This window comes from Trichechus manatus, unplaced genomic scaffold (assembly GCF_000243295.1).
Source record: "Trichechus manatus latirostris isolate Lorelei unplaced genomic scaffold, TriManLat1.0 scaffold00008, whole genome shotgun sequence".
Taxonomy (NCBI): domain Eukaryota; kingdom Metazoa; phylum Chordata; class Mammalia; order Sirenia; family Trichechidae; genus Trichechus; species Trichechus manatus.
In genome coordinates this window covers 22,666,070-22,685,175 of record NW_004443944.1, presented here as the reverse complement: position 1 = coordinate 22,685,175, position 19,106 = coordinate 22,666,070, and the positions used below count along the sequence as shown (strand labels likewise).

Below are 19,106 nucleotides of genomic sequence, written 5' to 3'. Positions count from 1 at the left end.
TTAGATGCTGAAGTAACAATAAATAGAAGGAATCAGAAGGCTGCAAGCCAATGTTTCTTAACCAGAGCTGTGAATCAGAATCACCTAGGGAACAATTTAAGCATATGTACTTGATTTCCAGGCTACATCTCAGACTGACTCACTCAGAATCTTAAAGCATCTTTTGGAGAACACATCAGCAGTTGATCTGGGTAGGGTCTTGGGATCTATGGAGCCCTGGTGGCACAGTGGTTAAGAGCTACAGCTGCTAACCAAAAGGTTGGCAGTTCATATCCACCAGCGGCTCCTTGGGAACCCTATGGGGAAGTTCTACTCTGTCCTATAGAGTTGCCAAGTTGGAATTGACTCAACAGCACAGGTTTTGGGATCTATATAAGGTAGTTCCGATGTGCTCTTCAGTTGTGAACCTCAGCAATATGTTAGTAATCTGTTGACACAACTCTCCCCAAACGGTTAAACCACAATGGCGCCAAAATAATCTTGTTTTAGCATGCAGCGATCTCAAACACTATTTGAGAACAAGATAATCTGTGCTGGAAATGCAGGGATATGAAGAAGGCCTATCAGCGGATCTGCACAACAGGGGGCACCTCCTGGCAGTGGTCTGCTACTGGTCTGTGGGATCAAAACTGATCACAAGCCGCGCTGCTCCTGGCTGGTAAGATGAATGTAACTTGCCCTAGGGAGCAGACATGCAAGGGATTAGCAGGGCTGTTCCACCAATCCCTCTCTGAGTTTCTCTCCATGTCCTAGGAGCTCACATGGCCCCTTAGTTCACTGTCTTCATTTGTCTGATGAGCACAGTGCTTACTCTTTGAAGGCTTTGGGGTTTGGGGGAGACCATCTATCTGCATGGCTCTTCCCTTCCACCTCCCAGCTGCCTGGGGTGGTTCCTCTGCAGCATTTCAAGTTTCTTCTTCCATCAGGCTCTTCTTACTGTGACACAGGGCTGACTGCACCTTTCCAGGCCCAGCTCCCTCTGTGGGGATAGAGTTCTCCAACCCCCACCTTTGTAGGCAGTGCTTCCTAGCTGGCTCCAGTAAAGGGCCCACTGCTCTGCCTGCATGGTACCATGGGCTAAATGACTTTTCTGGGATGAACTATTTTCATTCCTCATTGCAACTTCTCCACAATACGGCATTAAACCTGAACAGGACCAGTGAGAGCCAGGATTGAGAAAAGCAAAGGAAAGGAAGGAAGAGGGAGAGTAATAGACTCAGTCTCCCCATGTTCTACCTAGTTTCCGTCCATCACTTCCCACATGTCTGAGGAAGTATAAGACAGGAAGAGGAGTAAGTTCAGATAGATCACTTCTATAAGGTAACACCTGATATAAACTATGAGATTGAATTCTACTGTATTTATACGACTCACAAATAGAACCTTTTTCTCAAAACATCGCTCTACCCTATCCTTACTGAAACACAATGACTACAGAAGCATATCAAGTAATAACAGTCATGATGAGAACTGCTCCTGATTGCAAGTTGCCTCATAGCCAGGGTTGTCAAGGGCCCTCAACTCTCTCTTTCTTTTGTGCTCCTATAAATACTAAAACCATTAGTAATGTCCACTGGACAGAAACAGAAAGAAGAAAACTGGGCCCCAGTAATCTCAAAGCAAGGCCCAAATACCAACGCTTCTGGTGTTTAGGGCTTCCTGTCTCAGGTGTCCTCTGGGAATGACAGACACTGTATAAGGCTAGAGTAAACTACAGACCTGAGAAAGGCAAAGGAGGCTGACTGGCAAATCCAGCTATAAACTATGACTTTCTGACAGCTTTCAAATGGCGGCTGAGAGCCTGGCAGCCTCATTCCTTGAACTCTTGCGAGACTGCCACAGGATTCTATAGCTTTGGACACACTAACTAACAGAACTAAGGTGCAACACATCAAACAGACCACAAGGTATTATTAATATGATTAGCAAATAAAAGAGAACCACTCAAATGTAGGAGCATTATGGCCAAGAACGGGATTCTAGGTAAAAGTTCCAGTCTATACCTATCATATCAAGCCCATCAAAGTAACTGACACCCATTCTACAACTATTACTTCAGGTAAAGAAATGACTGTTTTAAAAGCAATTTTACAAGACTATTGGAAAAGAAAAAACTAACTAAAAAACTCACTAAAAGCTGTCTTTCTAAGAAACTGCTTTCTCCTTTATCTCACTTTAGATGACCTGACTGAATCATCCTTATTGTATTTACCTGTTCTAACATCTAGGTAACTGATCCTGGGTGGGGTAGGGAACATGGGCCTCCTGAGGCACAGGCAGGTTTGGTCAGTTCCATGGACAGGAACTTTATGTCAATTCTTTAACACTGAGATCTAAGGTTGACTCGATTTACCTGGCTGGAGCTCCTTCAAATGCTTTATCAGCTGCTTCTCCCAGTATTTCAGCTTTTAGGTAGTATAACATCCGGACTCGCAAAAGTACCCTATGAAAGGCAAACAGATTAATGCAAGCAAATTAGAACCCATTAAATGCCTGTAAACCACCACCCTCAAGTTGACACAGAGAAATTCTGGGCATTCCTACGTAGTTAGCGGCATGAAGTCACAAATGAGAAAGTACCAGAAAAACGGAACACTATCTACCAATGGCAGTGATACAGTGATTATCACAGTATTACACAAGAAGACATGCATGTCATCAGTCATGTTAGCCCACCCTGTGAGCCACAGGTAGCAGCAGAAACAGACAGCACTCCTCCAGATCCCTAAAAGAGTACTCACCCTCCCTTCCATATGGCCACACTGACCTCTTAGGCAGAGTTGGCTTCCAAGAGGCTAGTTACCAATTTACTAGTTTACTGAAGACTGAGTCATGTCAGATGGTGCTTTCAAACAGTTTCACTTGTACATAGTTCAATGAATATTTAAAAGGCAGCCATCTATTTTTCATGGCAATATTGCCAGAGAATAATCACGTCTTCTCTCCTGGGGTGCTCAATTCACTGTGATTCAGCATGGACTACACTCAGGCTCCATGGGAATATACCAAACATGTTTGAGACAAAGCAATTAAGTATTTGTTGGGTAATTTCTATGTGCCCTGCACCATGCTGGGTACTGGGAAGTATACAACAAAAGTAAATAATTCAAGCCCTGTTCTTAAGGAGCGTACAGCAGCCTCGTTGGGAAACAAGACCAATGGTTGAACAGTCACAGCAAAGAAGATGACAGTGGGGATCCAGAAAGCAGGGGGCTCAATGTATGCAAAAACAGGGAGCGCACAGAAAAGCTGACCACTTTCAAGGGGATGCTTCATATTCAAGGCTAAGATGCAAAGAAGTTTAGAAAAGTACTTTTAACTTGTTCAAAACCAAATATTAAGACTAGTCTGTAAAAAAACAAGCCCATTTACTGATACTTATATGTGAACTGATCTCCAGGTAAATTGTTTTTAAAAAGGAACACACACAGTGTGCAGAGCGTATTATTCTAAGAGAGACAAAAGTAGTCTGTGCATTCATATATGCTGCTACGTGAACAGACTATCTCTGAAAGAAAAGGTGACAGTGGTTGCTTATGGAGAAGAAAACAGGAGTTGGGGGTAGAAGGAAGACTTATTTTCACAAATTTTTTTAAACATATGTATGTATTACCTGGAACCCTGGTGGTGCAGTGGTCAAGAGCTCGACTGCTAACCAAAAAGTTGGCAGTTCGAATCCACCAGCGACTCCTTGGAAACCCTATGGGGCAGTTATACTTTGTCCTATAGGGTCGCTATGAGTCAGAATCAACTCGATGGCAACAGGTTTGGCTTTTGGTTTATGCAATACCTATTCAAAAAAAGTTAATAATTATGCTTCTATAAAAGCATAATCTCTATTATATCTGGGTAGAAAGTACTACTGAGGGCTCAATTTAGAGTGAAAACACATAAAGTTGGAACTTTCAGGTTGGAAAGAACCCTTACATTTCTGGTATAACATTCCTTACCTCAGCTGTCAATCAACACACATAATTTTGAGATCTGTTTTAAAGCCTAGAGAATAAGAACTGTTTAAGCATGTGCAACATTTGCTGATCCTGACACTCAGCTGGCAGTAGCTGCCAGCCTCCTTAGTAAGGACTGGAAAAAGGGTGTCTTAGGTATAGAATGTCAGAGTCCTGCCTTCTCAGATTAAGCTCAGAGTAACGCTTCCCTGAAGATGTAAGACAGAGAGCTGTTTCTACTTCTCTAAAGAGAAGCAAATGTGCTGATGTTTAGCAATATCTGTAGCATGAGAAGAGAATTTAAAGCCAACAGTATTCACTTATTCTCCAAATGAAAAGACAGTTCAGACAACAGAAGGACAGTCCCTCAGAGTGGTACCTTCTCCCGGAGTAAGATGAGGATCTCAGCTGGCGTCTGAACTCAAAGGGAAGGAAAGCAGGAACAGGTTTCTAACACCCTTGCCTTATCCAAACAAAACAACCCAGTATTATTTGGAGTGGCAGTATCTATTTTCCTTTCTTTTCTTTTAAATTTTATTGATGTGAAATATAGTTCTAAAAAGTGCACTTATCATAAATGTACAACTTAGTGAATTTCTGCAAGCTGAATGAACATACATGTGTACCCCGCATCCAGATCAGGAAACGTAACATTACCCCAGGAGCCCCCCTGCTGTCTCTTCCAGTCACCATGCCGCACCCCCAAGGATAACCACTATCTTGCCCTCTAACAGTTTTAGATTAGTTTTGAAACAATTGCTTTCTCACTTTTTCTGTTTTTGGTTCTTTAGATGGCAAATTCTTGTCTCTAAACAATATACTACTATTTGTGGTTTACTTTGGTAAGTGCTTGGTTGCTAACTGAAAGGTTGGCGGTTCGAACCCACAGTGGCTCCATGGGGAAAAAGATCTGGCAATCTGCTCCCGTAAAGATTACAGCTGAGGGAACCCTACGGGGCAGTTCCACCCCGCCCTATACGGTTGCTATGAGCTGGAATTGACTCGACGGCATGCAACACAACAACTACTGCTAACAAACAGTTCCCTGAGAGCTTACTATGTGCCAGGCACGTATTAGCTCACTAAATCCTCACAGCAACGTTAAGGGGTAGGAACTACTGTTTTCATTTTATAGATGAAGGGAAGAAGGCACCCAGAGGTGAAGTAATTTGCACTAGCTCACACTGCTGATAGGTGACTGGACAAGGATTCAAATTCAGACAGTCTTGACATCAGGGTCTGTCTCAACCCTTATCTAATATTGAAGTGGCAGTTAATTTGCTAATTAACAGAGCCCAATATTCCCAGAAATTAGAGTCTTCAGCTTATATCTAATAATAAAAACCCTTTTCAGAGTCTCTTCCTTCCTTCCATCATCCGTTTAACAAACACCTGATGAACAGGGCCCCTTTGAAGTTCACAGTCCTGTTATACTATTGAGATACTGGCCTGTTCTCTGTTGCATCTGAGGACAGAACCAGGACTCAGGATCAAATGGTGGTAGTTTCAAGGAAGCAGATTTTAGGTACAATATATAGAAGGACCATTAGTTAGAATTATCTGATAATTAAACGAACCTTGCTGAGAAATCATAAACTCCCATCATTAGGAGGCTCAAGGAGAGGCTGGAAGATTCCTTGCCAGGGACATGTCTAAGGAATTCCCACAGTGAGTAGGAGGAGCTACAAAGTCCCTGCCAGCTCTGAGTCTCTTGATCTTACTGAACCAGAACTAAAGTGGCTGTTGATCTCCATTATGATCAATATAATAAAACAACAATCAGCATCCTCAAAATGCATTATTCTTTGATTCCCAGGGTCTAGCACACACTCAGGAAAGGTCTTGGGAAGGTGATTAGAAGTTTTTAAGGAATTCCTCCAAAGGTCAAAACTTGGTCCTGCTCATCTGTGATCATTTCTGCAGGTATCATTATGAAGTTCTATGTCAACTCTCTCTAACTCAGGCCTATTTCAGTACTGCAGGCTACACTGTACTCTAACTTAATAAGGCAAAACCCAAGTCTCTTGCTTTGTTCTTCATCTTTTAGTGAATGTAACTATTCTGATTCTATCACAGCTATAAGCATTGCCATTCTCCCAGCCTGTAAGGCTACAACCATGGAGTTACCTGCTTTTTGTAGTCTTCATCACATATTGTGGATTCTTCCTTAATCATCTCTCTCATACTTGACTCTTCTTCCTCATTTCCACAATTAACGCCCCAATCTAGGTCCTCATGATCTAAAGCTTAAATATGATAGTGCTTTTCTAGTTGGCCAATCAGCTCTAGGTTCATCTTACTTCATCTTGCACTGTTGCCAGATTAATTTTTCTCCAAAACAGAATTCTGTGTCTCATTTCTCACTTGTTCAAGAAACATGGTTGCTTAACATCTGCAATTAAATCCTGAGTTAGCCTGGCATACAAGGTCTTCTATCAATGAGTCCTCTTACCTAGCCAACCTCCTTTCTGTTCCCCACATGGTGACTCTGATTCAGTCACAAACATGCTACTGGGTCCTGGCCCAATCAGGTGCTCTGTGCGTGCTTGGAGTTCTTGGCCTTCCTTCCCTCTACTGTCATCAGGGTGTGCCCTCTAAGTCTCAATTTAAGACCTACTGCCTCCAAAGAGCTTGTACTTGTGTGTATAGTACTTTCTATTACAGTACTGGGCATGAGACCTATCTTCAAATATTTGGTGGACTCAAGAGAAAGGTTAGACTTTACCCATAGAAAGAAAACCAAACCAAAACAATCCAACAAAACCTACAGAACCATTAAGATGATGTTATAGGAAGGCAGGAAAAACGTAGCAAATAGTTTTCTCAAATAAAAACATCTTAACTTGTAAGGCAATAAACTCTTTACACCCAGAAGTGTCCAAGCAGCGGCCTTCTCACTAGCTACCAGGAATGCTGGAAAGGTAATTCTTACATGGCCTAGGAAGCTGGATTACGTAGTTTCCAAGGGTCCTATAATTCTAGATGTCTCTTGGTTTAGATACATTGAACAATGATGCAAACATCCATGTGTAAACTTGTGATTGTTTTGTGGCTGATTGCTCCAACTCTCCAAGTGACTAAACTTCCTATGAACAGGCTTTCATTTTTTTCATTTTTCTTTTGTTGTTGTTGCCCCTCCTTCCCCATTAAGCTGTTAGCCTGGGAGTATCAACAATACCATCTCCAATACTTATCAAATGACTGGAGGTCATGAATGGCAACAGCAAATTGGAAGAGGTAACAAGTGGCATGAATTCTGACCCAGCTTAGACCACGTCTCCTGACTTTTCCAGACCTTGCAGAGTGGTGCACAAGCATCAAGTGGTCTCCCAGAAGAGTTCCCAGGAGACTGGACAGACTAAGTGGGACTGCCACCAGGGCATGGGGGAAGGGCACACTCACTTGTTGCAGTGCTGTTTGAGGTGTTTCTTGTAGCCGTCATCATGCAAGACCACCTCGGGGTTGCAGGTGGCCAGCCAGTCTGCATTCTTCAATTCTGGGAGTAGCAGCTGATTCTTCGTCTTCTTCCCCTTCCTTCCTCTAGGGACTGGGGCAGACAACCCTGAAACAGAAAGGCAGTGCAGGGCAAGTGGATGAGCCAAGGTAGATTAAACATGGTACAGAACACAGCTGGGCTGGGGTTGCAAAGAGGTAGCCAGGCTGTGTACGGTGGGCCCTGGACAATAGACCCTTCTCTTGCCTCAGTCTACCGGATACTGGTGGTGGTGAAGGGATGAGCTTGGTTCGCTACTTAATACACCACAGGATCGCTCAGTCAACCCATATGAATTTACAGAGGACCCAGTGAGGAAACCAGAAAGGTGCAATATAATCTGTGCCCTTCAGGAACTTATAATCTAGCTGGGGAAAAAAGGAACACTCAATCTGCAACTTGAAGGTGGGCTTTGGCCAAGCACAGGGAAGGAGATATACAGCACAAGGCACAGACAGAGGTGGGACTGGACAGAACAGTGAGATGCAAAAGGCAAGTCATGGCACACGGTATGGGTCTCCAATTCAGAGGAGGAATCCTTGTGGCACTCAGGTTAATGGGCAGGACTGGCACGTGCACAAACTTCAAGAGGGCCCAAGTGTACTTAAAATATCACAGGTAACACTGGATGGAAAGTTCTGGCCATATCACCCTTTCTCACAGATAACTTTCTGAAATATCTCTGAGAAAGAGAAATCCCTCAAAGCACAGCAACATGGACAAACACAAGAGGAGGAGATGAAAAGTGCACAGGAATTTGTGTGGCCTAGTCTGGCCCTGGCACCTCTCACCTGAGTGGTTCTGGAGGGTCTGGGCCTGCCCATCTTTGGTAGGTGTGATCAATTCCCAAATGAAACTCTTGATCTTCTCATCCCCCTTGTAATGCTTGACACAGTACACCAGCAGGGCACGGCAAATCATCTCCATGTCTTTCTCGTTCAGATGCCACTTGAATCGCCCATGAGTCAGGATGTCCTTCCACCGGCCCCAGCTGCAGAGTGGAAACAGAGAAGGGTATTGGAAAAAGTAAGGTGGAAACAGAGAAGGGTATTGGAGAAAGGAAGGCCATGCATGCATTCTCAACACAACAGGACAAATGAGAGCTAAGAATGCTTCTTGTTCTCTGTTGGGTCCATTAACTGCTCTGAAGGCTTTGTCCCGAAAGGCCACTGAGGACCACATGCCTGTAAGATACCAAGTATTTACTAAAGTGACCTGGACATTAGACACTGAGAGCTTCCTATGGCCACTAGAATGTTAAGAAGAGAGGGATAAAATATTGGGAGCGGGGAATAACTGGAATTAAAACAGAGTCCAGCTGCAGGATTTGAAAGCAATGGTAAGCGCACAGAAGCCAAACTTTCTATTTCTACCAGAGCCCGAGCACTGCACGAATCATGCCTTAACTGCAACATCTGTTGCACTGACTCCTTATACATCCCGGGGTAGGGGTGGGGAGCAGGAAATCAGTACCAGGGAGCAAATTAGTAACAGAGATTTGCTGTGACAAAAATATGAGAAAATCATGGCATGTCTACAATATGGCAGCAGAATGCAGAATGACCGAGGTAGAATTCTGGGCAGAAGGCACAGTCCTCCGTGGCTCCAACAGATTCCCCACCAGCCCCATAACTCCAGAGGTGACTGCAGAAACACACTGGACAAATCCCAGGGACTGAAAAACAGAGGTGAAAAACAAAAAAACAAGCCAAGCCAATACCCACCCAAAGATGAGCAGGTTCTTCTCTACCCGGAAGCATTCGGCTCGGAGGTAGCGCCTGGTTTTGTCATTCAAGCGCCTTGATCTCGTGGGCCTTTCATCGGAGTCACTGTCTAACTCTGAAAACTCCATGAGCTCGTCCTCCTCAAAGGAGTTGTAGTGTTTGGTCTGCTTTCTCACACGAGGCCGGTCGATCACCAAACTTTCCTAGAAACAGAGAGGACTACTGGGGAGAAAGCCTCTCTTCTCTGTACTCCCATCACAATGCACGAACATATTTGGCCGCCATTCCTCAGGACATTTGGGAAAGAACCACTCCCCTGCCTCATCCTCCAGCATGCAAGGCTCTTCCCAGCACACCTGCTGTGTCCATGAAAACAGGACAAGCAGAGGGGATTCTCTGGGACTTGCTGAAGTTGGCATGTTCCCCAGTCCCCAGTGCTGTCAGCCACCATCTGCTGTTCCTGTAGTCACGGTAACATAGCAATGGGCAGGCAAGGCCCCCCAGTGCCCAGAGTGGCAGGCTGCTCTTGCCAAGAAGGGCTGGAGTGGGGAACCCCAGCTGTTCTGCCCAGCATGCAGAGAGCAGTCTGAGCTCAGGAGACAGGACAAGTCAGAGAATTCCATCTGCTCAGCAACTTCCTAAAGACAAATATATACTCCTGCTGCTTCATTATCTGCCCTCCATTGGCACGATCTACTAGCCTTTTGTCTTTCACTGAAAACACAATCCATAGCTTAGGGACCCCACTCATTCCAGTGACTCCCTTGGCCACACTCATTTCTTTTCTAGTCTCCATCATTTCCTGCTCCTCCCCTCCCTGCTATACCTCTTCGTAAAGCTGGGCTAAACTCCTACATGGTCCTCCAAGCTGCCCAGATAACAAATTTCTAGTGTCATTTCTGCTTCAAACATCTTGTTTCCCACCTTGGGGTGCTGCAACTGCTTCTTACTGCCTACAGAGCAAGAGCTTTTTCTTCCGCATTTCTCACTCAGTAACTTTTTGATGGTGACACTGTAAAACACTTAGAACAAGTTACTAAAGGGGACTGCAAAATCTTCTCGAAAGAGGAAAACAACATTCCTATTTGGAGAACGCAGCTGGAGGAAGCGACCTCTAGCAGTTCTACAGAAGAGCAGGTATGGCGAGTGCTTGGTTACTGAACCAGATGGGACAAGCAACAACTGTCCCCGAGGTTGTGGGCCCAGGAGAGCTCTATGCTCACCTGTAAGAGACAGGCAGAAAGGGATGTGCACTCATTCTGAAGTAAGGTGATGGGTCAGAGATGGAAGGCAGGGAAACCAACACTGAAGGACTGCCTCACAATAGCTAGGCCCTGTGCCAGCTATATTCACAAAAGTTATCATGCAACCCCTCAAAACAGGCACGGCCACCTACTATTCTTAGATGAAGAAACTGACCTTCAGTGAGGTCAAGTAACTTGCCCAAAGGTATACAGCTATTCTGCAGCAGAGCCAGTATTCAAACTCTGGTTTCACTGTAAAACCCATTCTCTTTCTCCTATTCAGAAACAGGAAAGCCTGAGACACTGAAAGAACAAAGGTAAAGCCAAGAGATTTTTCCCCAACATGCTCCTTTCTTCCTCTTCCAATTATTTGTCAGAGGTGAGGTTTCCTTCATAGGAAGTGTTTAAGCAGAGATAAAACAGTCACATGTCAGGGACGGGGTGTTGGCTTGGGACGGAGGGCTGACCTTTGATGACCTCTTTGGCCAGTTCCAGTTCTAATTGCCTTTGTCTAATTTCCAGGGTGTCCATCAGACTGTATGTCCCATTAGGTCTTTCTTAAACTAAACAGTTAACATTTATCAAGCTCTGTCTTGTGCCAGGCACACTGTATACGTACCATCCCACTTAAGAACCATGGCTCAGGAGTAAATAATGACTTGAGCTGTATGGTCCTATTAAGACACCAATCACATGTTCAGTGGAATAAAATATTCTTAAAATTATACCTTTTCATTCTTTGCTTCAGTGTCCAGTTCAGCTATTTTAGCCCATTTCTGCCAAAAGTTAGGGTCATCTAAGGAAATATCCGTTCTATTTCCTGAAGCCACAAAGCTAGCCTGTGAAGAAGACAAGAGTCAAAAAATTCTGCTTGAACACAGTACAAACTAATAAAGCACCTATTATTTCAAATGGCCCAGAAACTCAAGTATATCATTCATCTGTATTCAAAACCAAAACCACCAGAAGAATCTCCAAAATGAGTGTGAAACCTCAAAGTATTCTTTTCTTTTTTTTAAAGATTGGTTGAGGAAATTACAATTTGAACCTATGGGACCATTTTTTGGAACTTAGAAGCAGGAAGGTAATCCTGGAAGACAATGGCAATGTGTTACTTGGTGTCTAGTTCTCCATGAAAGGGTTAATTCTTAAGACTCCCCTAGATTTAATTTTTGTTTCAGTTTAATAGTGAACAAGTGTCTGCTACAGAAAAGGTACTGGGCTGGGCAGGGTAAGGGATACAGAGAGGAGCAATGTATCACCTGTTTTCTCCCTATAAATTAAAGCACAAAGTGTCCTACTAAAAAATATCCTATACAGGGCACCAAACAGGAAATTCAAGCAAAGAGGTCATATAGTCTACATAGGAATGGGCAGAGCCTATGGATGGGAAATCTGACAGTGATCTAATAAGTGGTCTGATTAATTTCATTCCAAATCTAGTGATCTGAATTGCAAAGGAAAGAGGCACCTAGAGTAGAAGCTGGGAATCTTGAGTAAAATCTCTTTTTCTAAGAAATGTACAAAATACTTGTTTACTTTGAGGAATGGAGTGTTCATTGGACTTTCAACTCTCTCATATTGATCAAAAAAGTATTCTATAAGGGAATCAAGATGACCATTCAAGGGTTTCAGAGTACTCCTTGCAAATAGTGAATAGCGCAAACTGCAACCAAAGTGTCTATCCTGCCTACTAAAGATCAGTTCTCAAAGGTTAGGAATGGTGTTTTCTTCTGTAGCCTCTCGTTCATTATCCAGAATCCCTCTAAAGATCTGCATCTTCAGAGTGTCACAGAGACTAGACACATAGCCGACAATTTCAAGGGCTTGGATTTAGAGAAAGCAAAGCCTGGCTAACAAAAGTCAAAGAAGAAACAATTTTCTTCTCCCACCCACCCCCAATAAGGACTCTGGAGAGATGGTTCTCTACCTTGGCAAAAGTGGATCCTTTCCCTTCAGACTGGATGGTGATGGTATGAGTTCTCCTCTGCAGAATCTGGTCTATGTCTTCTTCACAGAACTTGGAGCCTTCGTCTTCCTCATCCATTAAGGCTCCATAAGCACCCTTCCGGAGCAAGTCCTCCACCTCCATTTTTGAGAGCTGCTGTACCTGGACAAGTCACCAAAGGCTACTCACAAAGTGGAAAATGCACAGGAGAAAAACAGCCTCAAATCTAACCTTTATGATTCAGTACACAGTTCTTTCACTAACTGTGTATGTCAGAAGAATAAAGGACATGGACAACAATCTTTAGAGTATGAAAACTCAGGTAAAGATATTCAAGAACTATGGAGAGGGTAAACAGACAATCCTAAATAGAGAGTGCTGGAATAAACTTCAGCACGTGACCCAATGGCCCTAACGTTCTACAGGGCGTCAGTTATTATCAAATGTCATAAGCCATTGAAACAATGCACCACTGAAGAGGATATATTCGACTTTTTTTTTGGTTTTAGTTTGAGTCTGCATCTTTAAAAATCTCCAGATGTACCAAACGAGCTGAAGAATAATGATTTATTCATTATTAAATAAGTACATTAGTATTGGAAATGATGTCATTTCTTTTAAAAAAAAAAAAAAAAATCCCGTGCCAAGTGTGATCTCCTCAACCGCTTGTTGGAAACAGGAAATGGGGTTCAAAACACCCTTTCCTGGTTCTAATTAAGAATCTGGTTCTCTTTATAGCAATCACAAGAGGGAATACCATGACTCCCAGCTCTGGTAACTTGAAAAATTATACTCAGCAACATATGCATAGCTAACAGGATACAGAACATCTGGACTAAAGGCAATTCATTTAGAAGATTTTAATTCCCTATCTTTGATGCCCTGATCCCAGAGATTAAAGAGAGATTCTGCTTTGCTTGTCTATACTTCAAGACAAAAATCTTAGCTGCAATTTTTATCCCCCCTTGGAGGGGAAAAATCTTTTATTAACTGCCATATTTCATGCTACTAATTTATTCATTCATTTATTTCACTAAACAACACACACTGAACAACTTTTAATATGCCAAATGCTGTTAGGGACCATGGGAAATACAGAGAAAAAACATCCCACAGTACCCACAAGTAGCTCAAGATCTGGAGTATGAGATAAAGTATGGTAACAAATACATGCTTAGCCAGAGTTGCGTGTTAAGATCTACTGGCTTCTAATGGGCACCATTAAAAACTTTGTTTACTGAAAGGTTCCAGCATGCTGGGCAATCCTACCACATAACTGCTCCTACGGATGTTCTTTACCCATTTATAAAATGCATAGACTTGACCTCAAACTATCCTCTTCCATAGGGAATTATCCAACAAAGACGTGAGTGCTGACTCAATACAGTACAAGTAATCACGAAAACAGCTGTAGGAAGGAAAACCCCAGAGAGGCCCAGGCTGTGTGACAAATGCTTCTTGAGGCTCCAGAGCAGGGACCATCATACTCACGCCGTTGGTGCTGCCCTTTCGGTTGATGTCCTGAAGAACAGCCTTGTCTAGACCAAGCTTTAGGCTGGCCTTGTCAAACATTTCCCGCTCGTAGGAGTTCCGAGTTATGAGGCGATACACTTTCACAGCTTTGCTCTGGCCTATCCGATGACATCGGGCCTGAGCCTGGAAAGGAAGGATCACAACACATGTCACCATCTATAATGGCGGCAGCCCTGGGAATAGGGAAATACCTAAATAGGGAAGTGGTATGAGTGGTGAGTGACCAGCTCTCAGTTATGAGGTCATCGGACTGACTTCAGGACAGACTACACTAAAACGTAAGCTGCCCCTTCAGGGCCACTCGTTTCTTCACCAATTATTTATTGAGTGACTATTGTGTGACCTGAAAGGTACACGGTGCTAGGATAAAGCAATGAGAAGACATGGTTTCCTACTCTCCCCACACTTGTGGTCTGAGCACAGATACCTTGTGAGGCAGCCTCATTTTAAGGACGCTGCCCTACTTTCTCGGGAAATGTCTCAGAGCTGGCAGCGTCCTTTTTATTTTTTAATTTTACTAAATAAAATTTCAAACATAGACAAAAGTATAATGATCCTTATGGACAATCCTGTTTCATCTCTACTAAATTCTACACATCATATAGTGTCCTCCTTATATATTTCAGTATGTATTTCTAAAGATAATGACTCTCATAAAACATAATCCCATTATCACCGCCACACTTTAAAAAATTAATTCTTAACATCAACTATTTAGTGTATGTTCAAATTTCCCTGTGTATCTCCTTTTCTTTTTTTTTTAAAATAGCTTATTTGTTTGAATCAGGTCCAAATAACTTCCCTTCATTGCAAACGGTTGATACGTCTCAAGTCTCTTTTAATCTACAAATACTCCCTGCCTTCAACCTTTTTTAAAATGTAATTTATTTGATGAAGAAACCAATTATCTGTCCTTTGGTTTCCCAGAGACTGCATTTTGCTGACTGCATTCCTGTTGTGTCACTGAATAGGTTCCTCTGTTTCCTGTAAACTGCGAGTTATATCTCGAGCCTTGATCAGATTAAGATTCATAGATGGTGTTTCAGTTTCCATCAAGATGCACATGATGTCTGGTTGTCTTTCTTTTGAATTAATGATCATTGCCTAGATCCCTTATTTCATAGTAGTTACAATTCCCTTCATCAATTTTTTGGTTACCCTAACATACAGTTCATATTGGAGAACCAAGATAAATATTTGATTCTTCCACTTTACTTAACCAGTTTCCAAAATAACACCCTCCAAAAGTGACTAGCGAAGATTTATTAAGAAGCACAAATACAGAAAGAGGAAGACTAAATTCTGTGGTGTCAGAATGGATTTGGAAGTATCAGTATGAACTCACGGTTATGGGTGTGTGTGAATATATGTATGTATATATATATACACACACAAATCTATACATACAAATATAGAACATAGATACAGATGTGTGTATTTGTATGTACACACATACATATGAATGCATGTTATATATACGTATATGCATAGTTATGTTTTATGCGCGTGTGTGTATTCTAAGTTTTCCACTAAGAGGGTGCAGAAGTAATGACATCCAAATGACAATGAAAATACCTAGCTCCAAGATCTTGCTGTTAAATATCACTATCCATAAAACAGAACCAAGGCTTGTTACAGAAATGGCTAATTCCAGGGCTGGAGTAGAGGAGTACAGGATGAGCTTGAAATATATTATTGTGCCAGAATGTTAGGAAGTATTCAAAAAAATGATGGAAATATATCAAAATAACACTTGAACCTTGAAGAAGCTCCCACTGGCTAAGTCTAGGACTATTTGAGTATCAAGGTAAATAAAGATAGTAATAGATTATAACCCATTGAATAAAAAAGGAATCCAAGAGTTCATTCTGATATAAATAAACTGGAGGAAGGGAAAACGCTTCCTTACAGTAGAATGCCAACTACAAATATAGGAAGAGTGACAGGGTTAGAAAACCACAACTTTGTAACCATCGCAGTAATAATAGATTCAGGTAAAAATAATCAATAGACAGGAAAACCAGTGGGTGAAACTTTGATGAGAAATAGGATATTTACAGAGTCTCAAAGTATCTCTCCAAAATTATTTATTAATTTCAAAAGGAAAAAATAGCAATTTTATAGTGGAAATATCTAGCAGACACCACTTAATCAAGTGAAAAAAGTCAACATCATCAAAAAAATGGTATCACATTCCTCCTGATATGGTAAATTGAGAAGGACACATCACTTCTGTCATTTCCCTAAACCGGAATCCCATCCTCAGGACACATAGACAAACTCAAATTGAGGAATACCTACAAAGCCAACTGGCCTATACTCTTCAAAAATATCAAGGTCAAGAAAGAAAAGAAAGAACGAGGACCTAATCTAGATTAAAGGAGGCTAAAGAGATACGAAAACTAAATGCAATGTGTGATACTGGACTGGATCCTGGACTGAGGGAATATTATCTATAAAGGACATGAGACAAATGATAGATTTAAATACGGACTGTGGATTAGAGAACAGTATTCTTATTTCCTGATTTTGAGAACTGTAGTGTGGTTATATAAGATAATGTGCTTGCTCTTAGGATATATACACTAAAATACTCAGGAGTTACACAGGCACGAGGCCTCCAACTTCCTCTCAAATGAGTCAGACAAAAAATGATGTGTGTGAGTGTGTGTCTGTGTATCTGAGAGAGTACATGCCAAAGGAGACAGAGAGGGAACAGATGATAAAGTAAATGGGCAAAATGTAAATAGCTGGTGAATCTAGATAAAGGGTATATGGGAGTTGCAAACTTTTGTCTAAGTCTAAAATTGTACTAAAATGAAAATTTACAAAAATATTGAATATAGTTACTTGAAATAATTCCTCTCTTAAGGTTATGCTGTCCATTTGGTACACAGCTAGTTTTGCTTTGCTTTTGAATTTTAGGGTTGGCTCTTTCCCATTAATCTAACCACACTGAAGGACGTGGGAAAGAAAATAACTAACCTAAGTAACTCTAGAAAACAATATTTTGACGATGTACTGTAAGGCTAAAGACAAAAAGATCTACAGACCAATACTATAATCTAGTAAATTTGTTTCTCACAGGATATGAGTTAGCAATTCTGAAACTATTTTATATATACTAGAAATGAGCAAAAGAGTAAACATTTTGTGGATAATGAGCTCTTGGCTTCTCACTGTCAAAGAAAGTTAAAAATAAGAAAAACGCTAGAATGAACCCTGTGGTGTTGCAACTGGAATAGGAAATATCACTATGGATGGGTCGATAGGGAATAAAAATAGATGGGTGGTATGACTGTTTGTGTTACCATACATGTATTTCCTAGCTCTGACTACTCAGAGGATCTAGAAGCAGTAATACTTCAGTAGCAATGGGCAGTAGACAGATCTTGGTTTCTAAATGCCATTTTCAAACATAAGGAACCAAAGATCCTTGAAGAAATGGTCAATTTCAAGGCTGTAGCAAGAAAAACTCAACACGAACCTGGAAAATCTTGTTTTGACAGAAAGTAAAAAAGTCCTCAAGAAATGTCTCAACAGACTGCCGGCAAAATGGCGCTCTAAACAGAAGCACCATGCTGTCCCTCCACAGCAAAGATCCGAAAAACTAAGCCGAACAGAGAAAACAACAATCCTGAAATCCTAAAACATCAAATGAAGAGATAAAGAACTCAGCCAAGCACCAAATGGAGTGAGAAAACTGACAGAGAACGGAGAGCAAGGAGAGATTCATGCAAAAGTCCCCAACCAGCTAATGCAGTGCGCATCTGCCATCTTGGACTTCTATTGGAGACCAGCAAGCAGGGGGTACGAGAAAGCAGCTTCATGGAGCTTCCCGCAGGAGACAAAACAACCGGTAATTTGCGATGTACGCTTTCCCACCCCCCATCCTTCTTCACCCCCACTCGGCCTCCTCTGCTTCCCGTGGCCACAATCTGTTGTCCAGGAAACACTGGCTGCTTGGATTCCACACACCCGAACAGGCCGGCTCTCTGAGTGCCATTTGTTGGCTGCTAGTGTTGCTATTTTCCACTTCTTTTGATTTCTTCCTTACCTCTCACCACCTCCCCCCTCCTTTCCCTCAAATACCTGGCTCCATGCGCCATCTTTGCTTCTTCCTAAGGGGCTGTGGAGCTCCGTTCGAGTGTGGAGCTGCTTCCTGGTCTGGGCTGCCACGCTGGTGGGATCCCGGGGCTTTTGTTCCTTTGTTTGTTTTGAATTGTTTGTTTTCTTTTCCTTTTCTTGAGTTGGGAGCCCTTTCTGGTCAGGCGGTGCTGCGTGGCAAGGAGACTACCCCGTCGGCTTGCACAGACGTGCAGAGGGATCCCTGAGAGCATTTTTTTTTTCTTCTGTTTTTTGGGGGGCTTTTCTTTTTCTTTTTTTTTTCCCCCTTTTTGTCTTTCCTTATCACTCAGTTTCTCGTCTCTCTATATCTTCCTTCTCTTTCAGTTCCCTGAATACCTGGCGCTGTATAACTCTACGCCTCCTAGCCAGGCTTTACCGCAACACCTGAGAGCAACTTCCCCAGACCTCATAGCTGCACTGGTGGGATCCCTGGGAACTCTGCGGTTCTTTAACCTTTCCGATTTTTATTTATTCATTCTTTTCTTTTCTTCCTCTTCCCTTTCTGTTTTTCTCCATTTCACAGTCTCTCATCTCTCCACTCCAACAGTAAGATCCCCTAGCATTCTTTTTTGTTTGCATGTTTTTGGCTCCTGTTCCTCTCTCCTCTCTCCCATATCCATCTTAGTTCCACACATAACAATCTACCAGCTACATCCTGCCTACCTGCACCGTGCGCTTAACATCACACTACCAAGCAGCACAGGCATGGCCTACCGGAACCTGCCCTGCACTGATTACGGACCCGCCCAGGTGGCTGTAGTAAGTGCCACAAACAACCCGTCCCAGTAACTCCTCTTCAGCTAGACCTGCCCTGCCGTACCATATCTGAGTGACTGACCCTGCCAAATGGAGAAGGAGGAGAAAAGTACTGTGCCCACAGATGAGCAAACAACAAAGAACACACAGTCTGCCTGCTCATAGTCAAATTTAAAAAAAAAAAGGGACGAAACAAACAAATCTACAATCAATAAACGAGAAAAATAACTACTGAATGCCCCGAAGACAGCAGACAATATCAGAACATTTACAAAAACAGGACAGGATGGTTCCAGTAGGCATCCAAAATAAAACACCAGATGACTTTCCAGT

General features: G+C 42.4%; 1 protein-coding gene across 4 annotated transcripts in view; it reads right to left on the bottom strand.

Moving 5' to 3' along the window:
* CHD6 (chromodomain helicase DNA binding protein 6) overlaps window positions 1-19,106 on the bottom strand; it is a 237,380-nt gene that overhangs the window by 44,446 nt on the left and 173,828 nt on the right. For all 4 annotated transcript variants that reach the window (XM_004370339.2, XM_023724628.1, XM_023724623.1 and 1 more), the window contains 7 exons: window positions 13,848-14,012; window positions 12,339-12,518; window positions 11,137-11,247; window positions 9,165-9,367; window positions 8,232-8,431; window positions 7,350-7,509; window positions 2,354-2,443 (listed from right to left, as the gene is read on the bottom strand). In XM_004370339.2, the coding sequence (XP_004370396.1) occupies window positions 2,354-2,443; window positions 7,350-7,509; window positions 8,232-8,431; window positions 9,165-9,367; window positions 11,137-11,247; window positions 12,339-12,518; window positions 13,848-14,012 (1,109 nt within the window). The remainder of the gene's footprint in view (window positions 1-2,353; window positions 2,444-7,349; window positions 7,510-8,231; window positions 8,432-9,164; window positions 9,368-11,136; window positions 11,248-12,338; window positions 12,519-13,847; window positions 14,013-19,106) is intronic.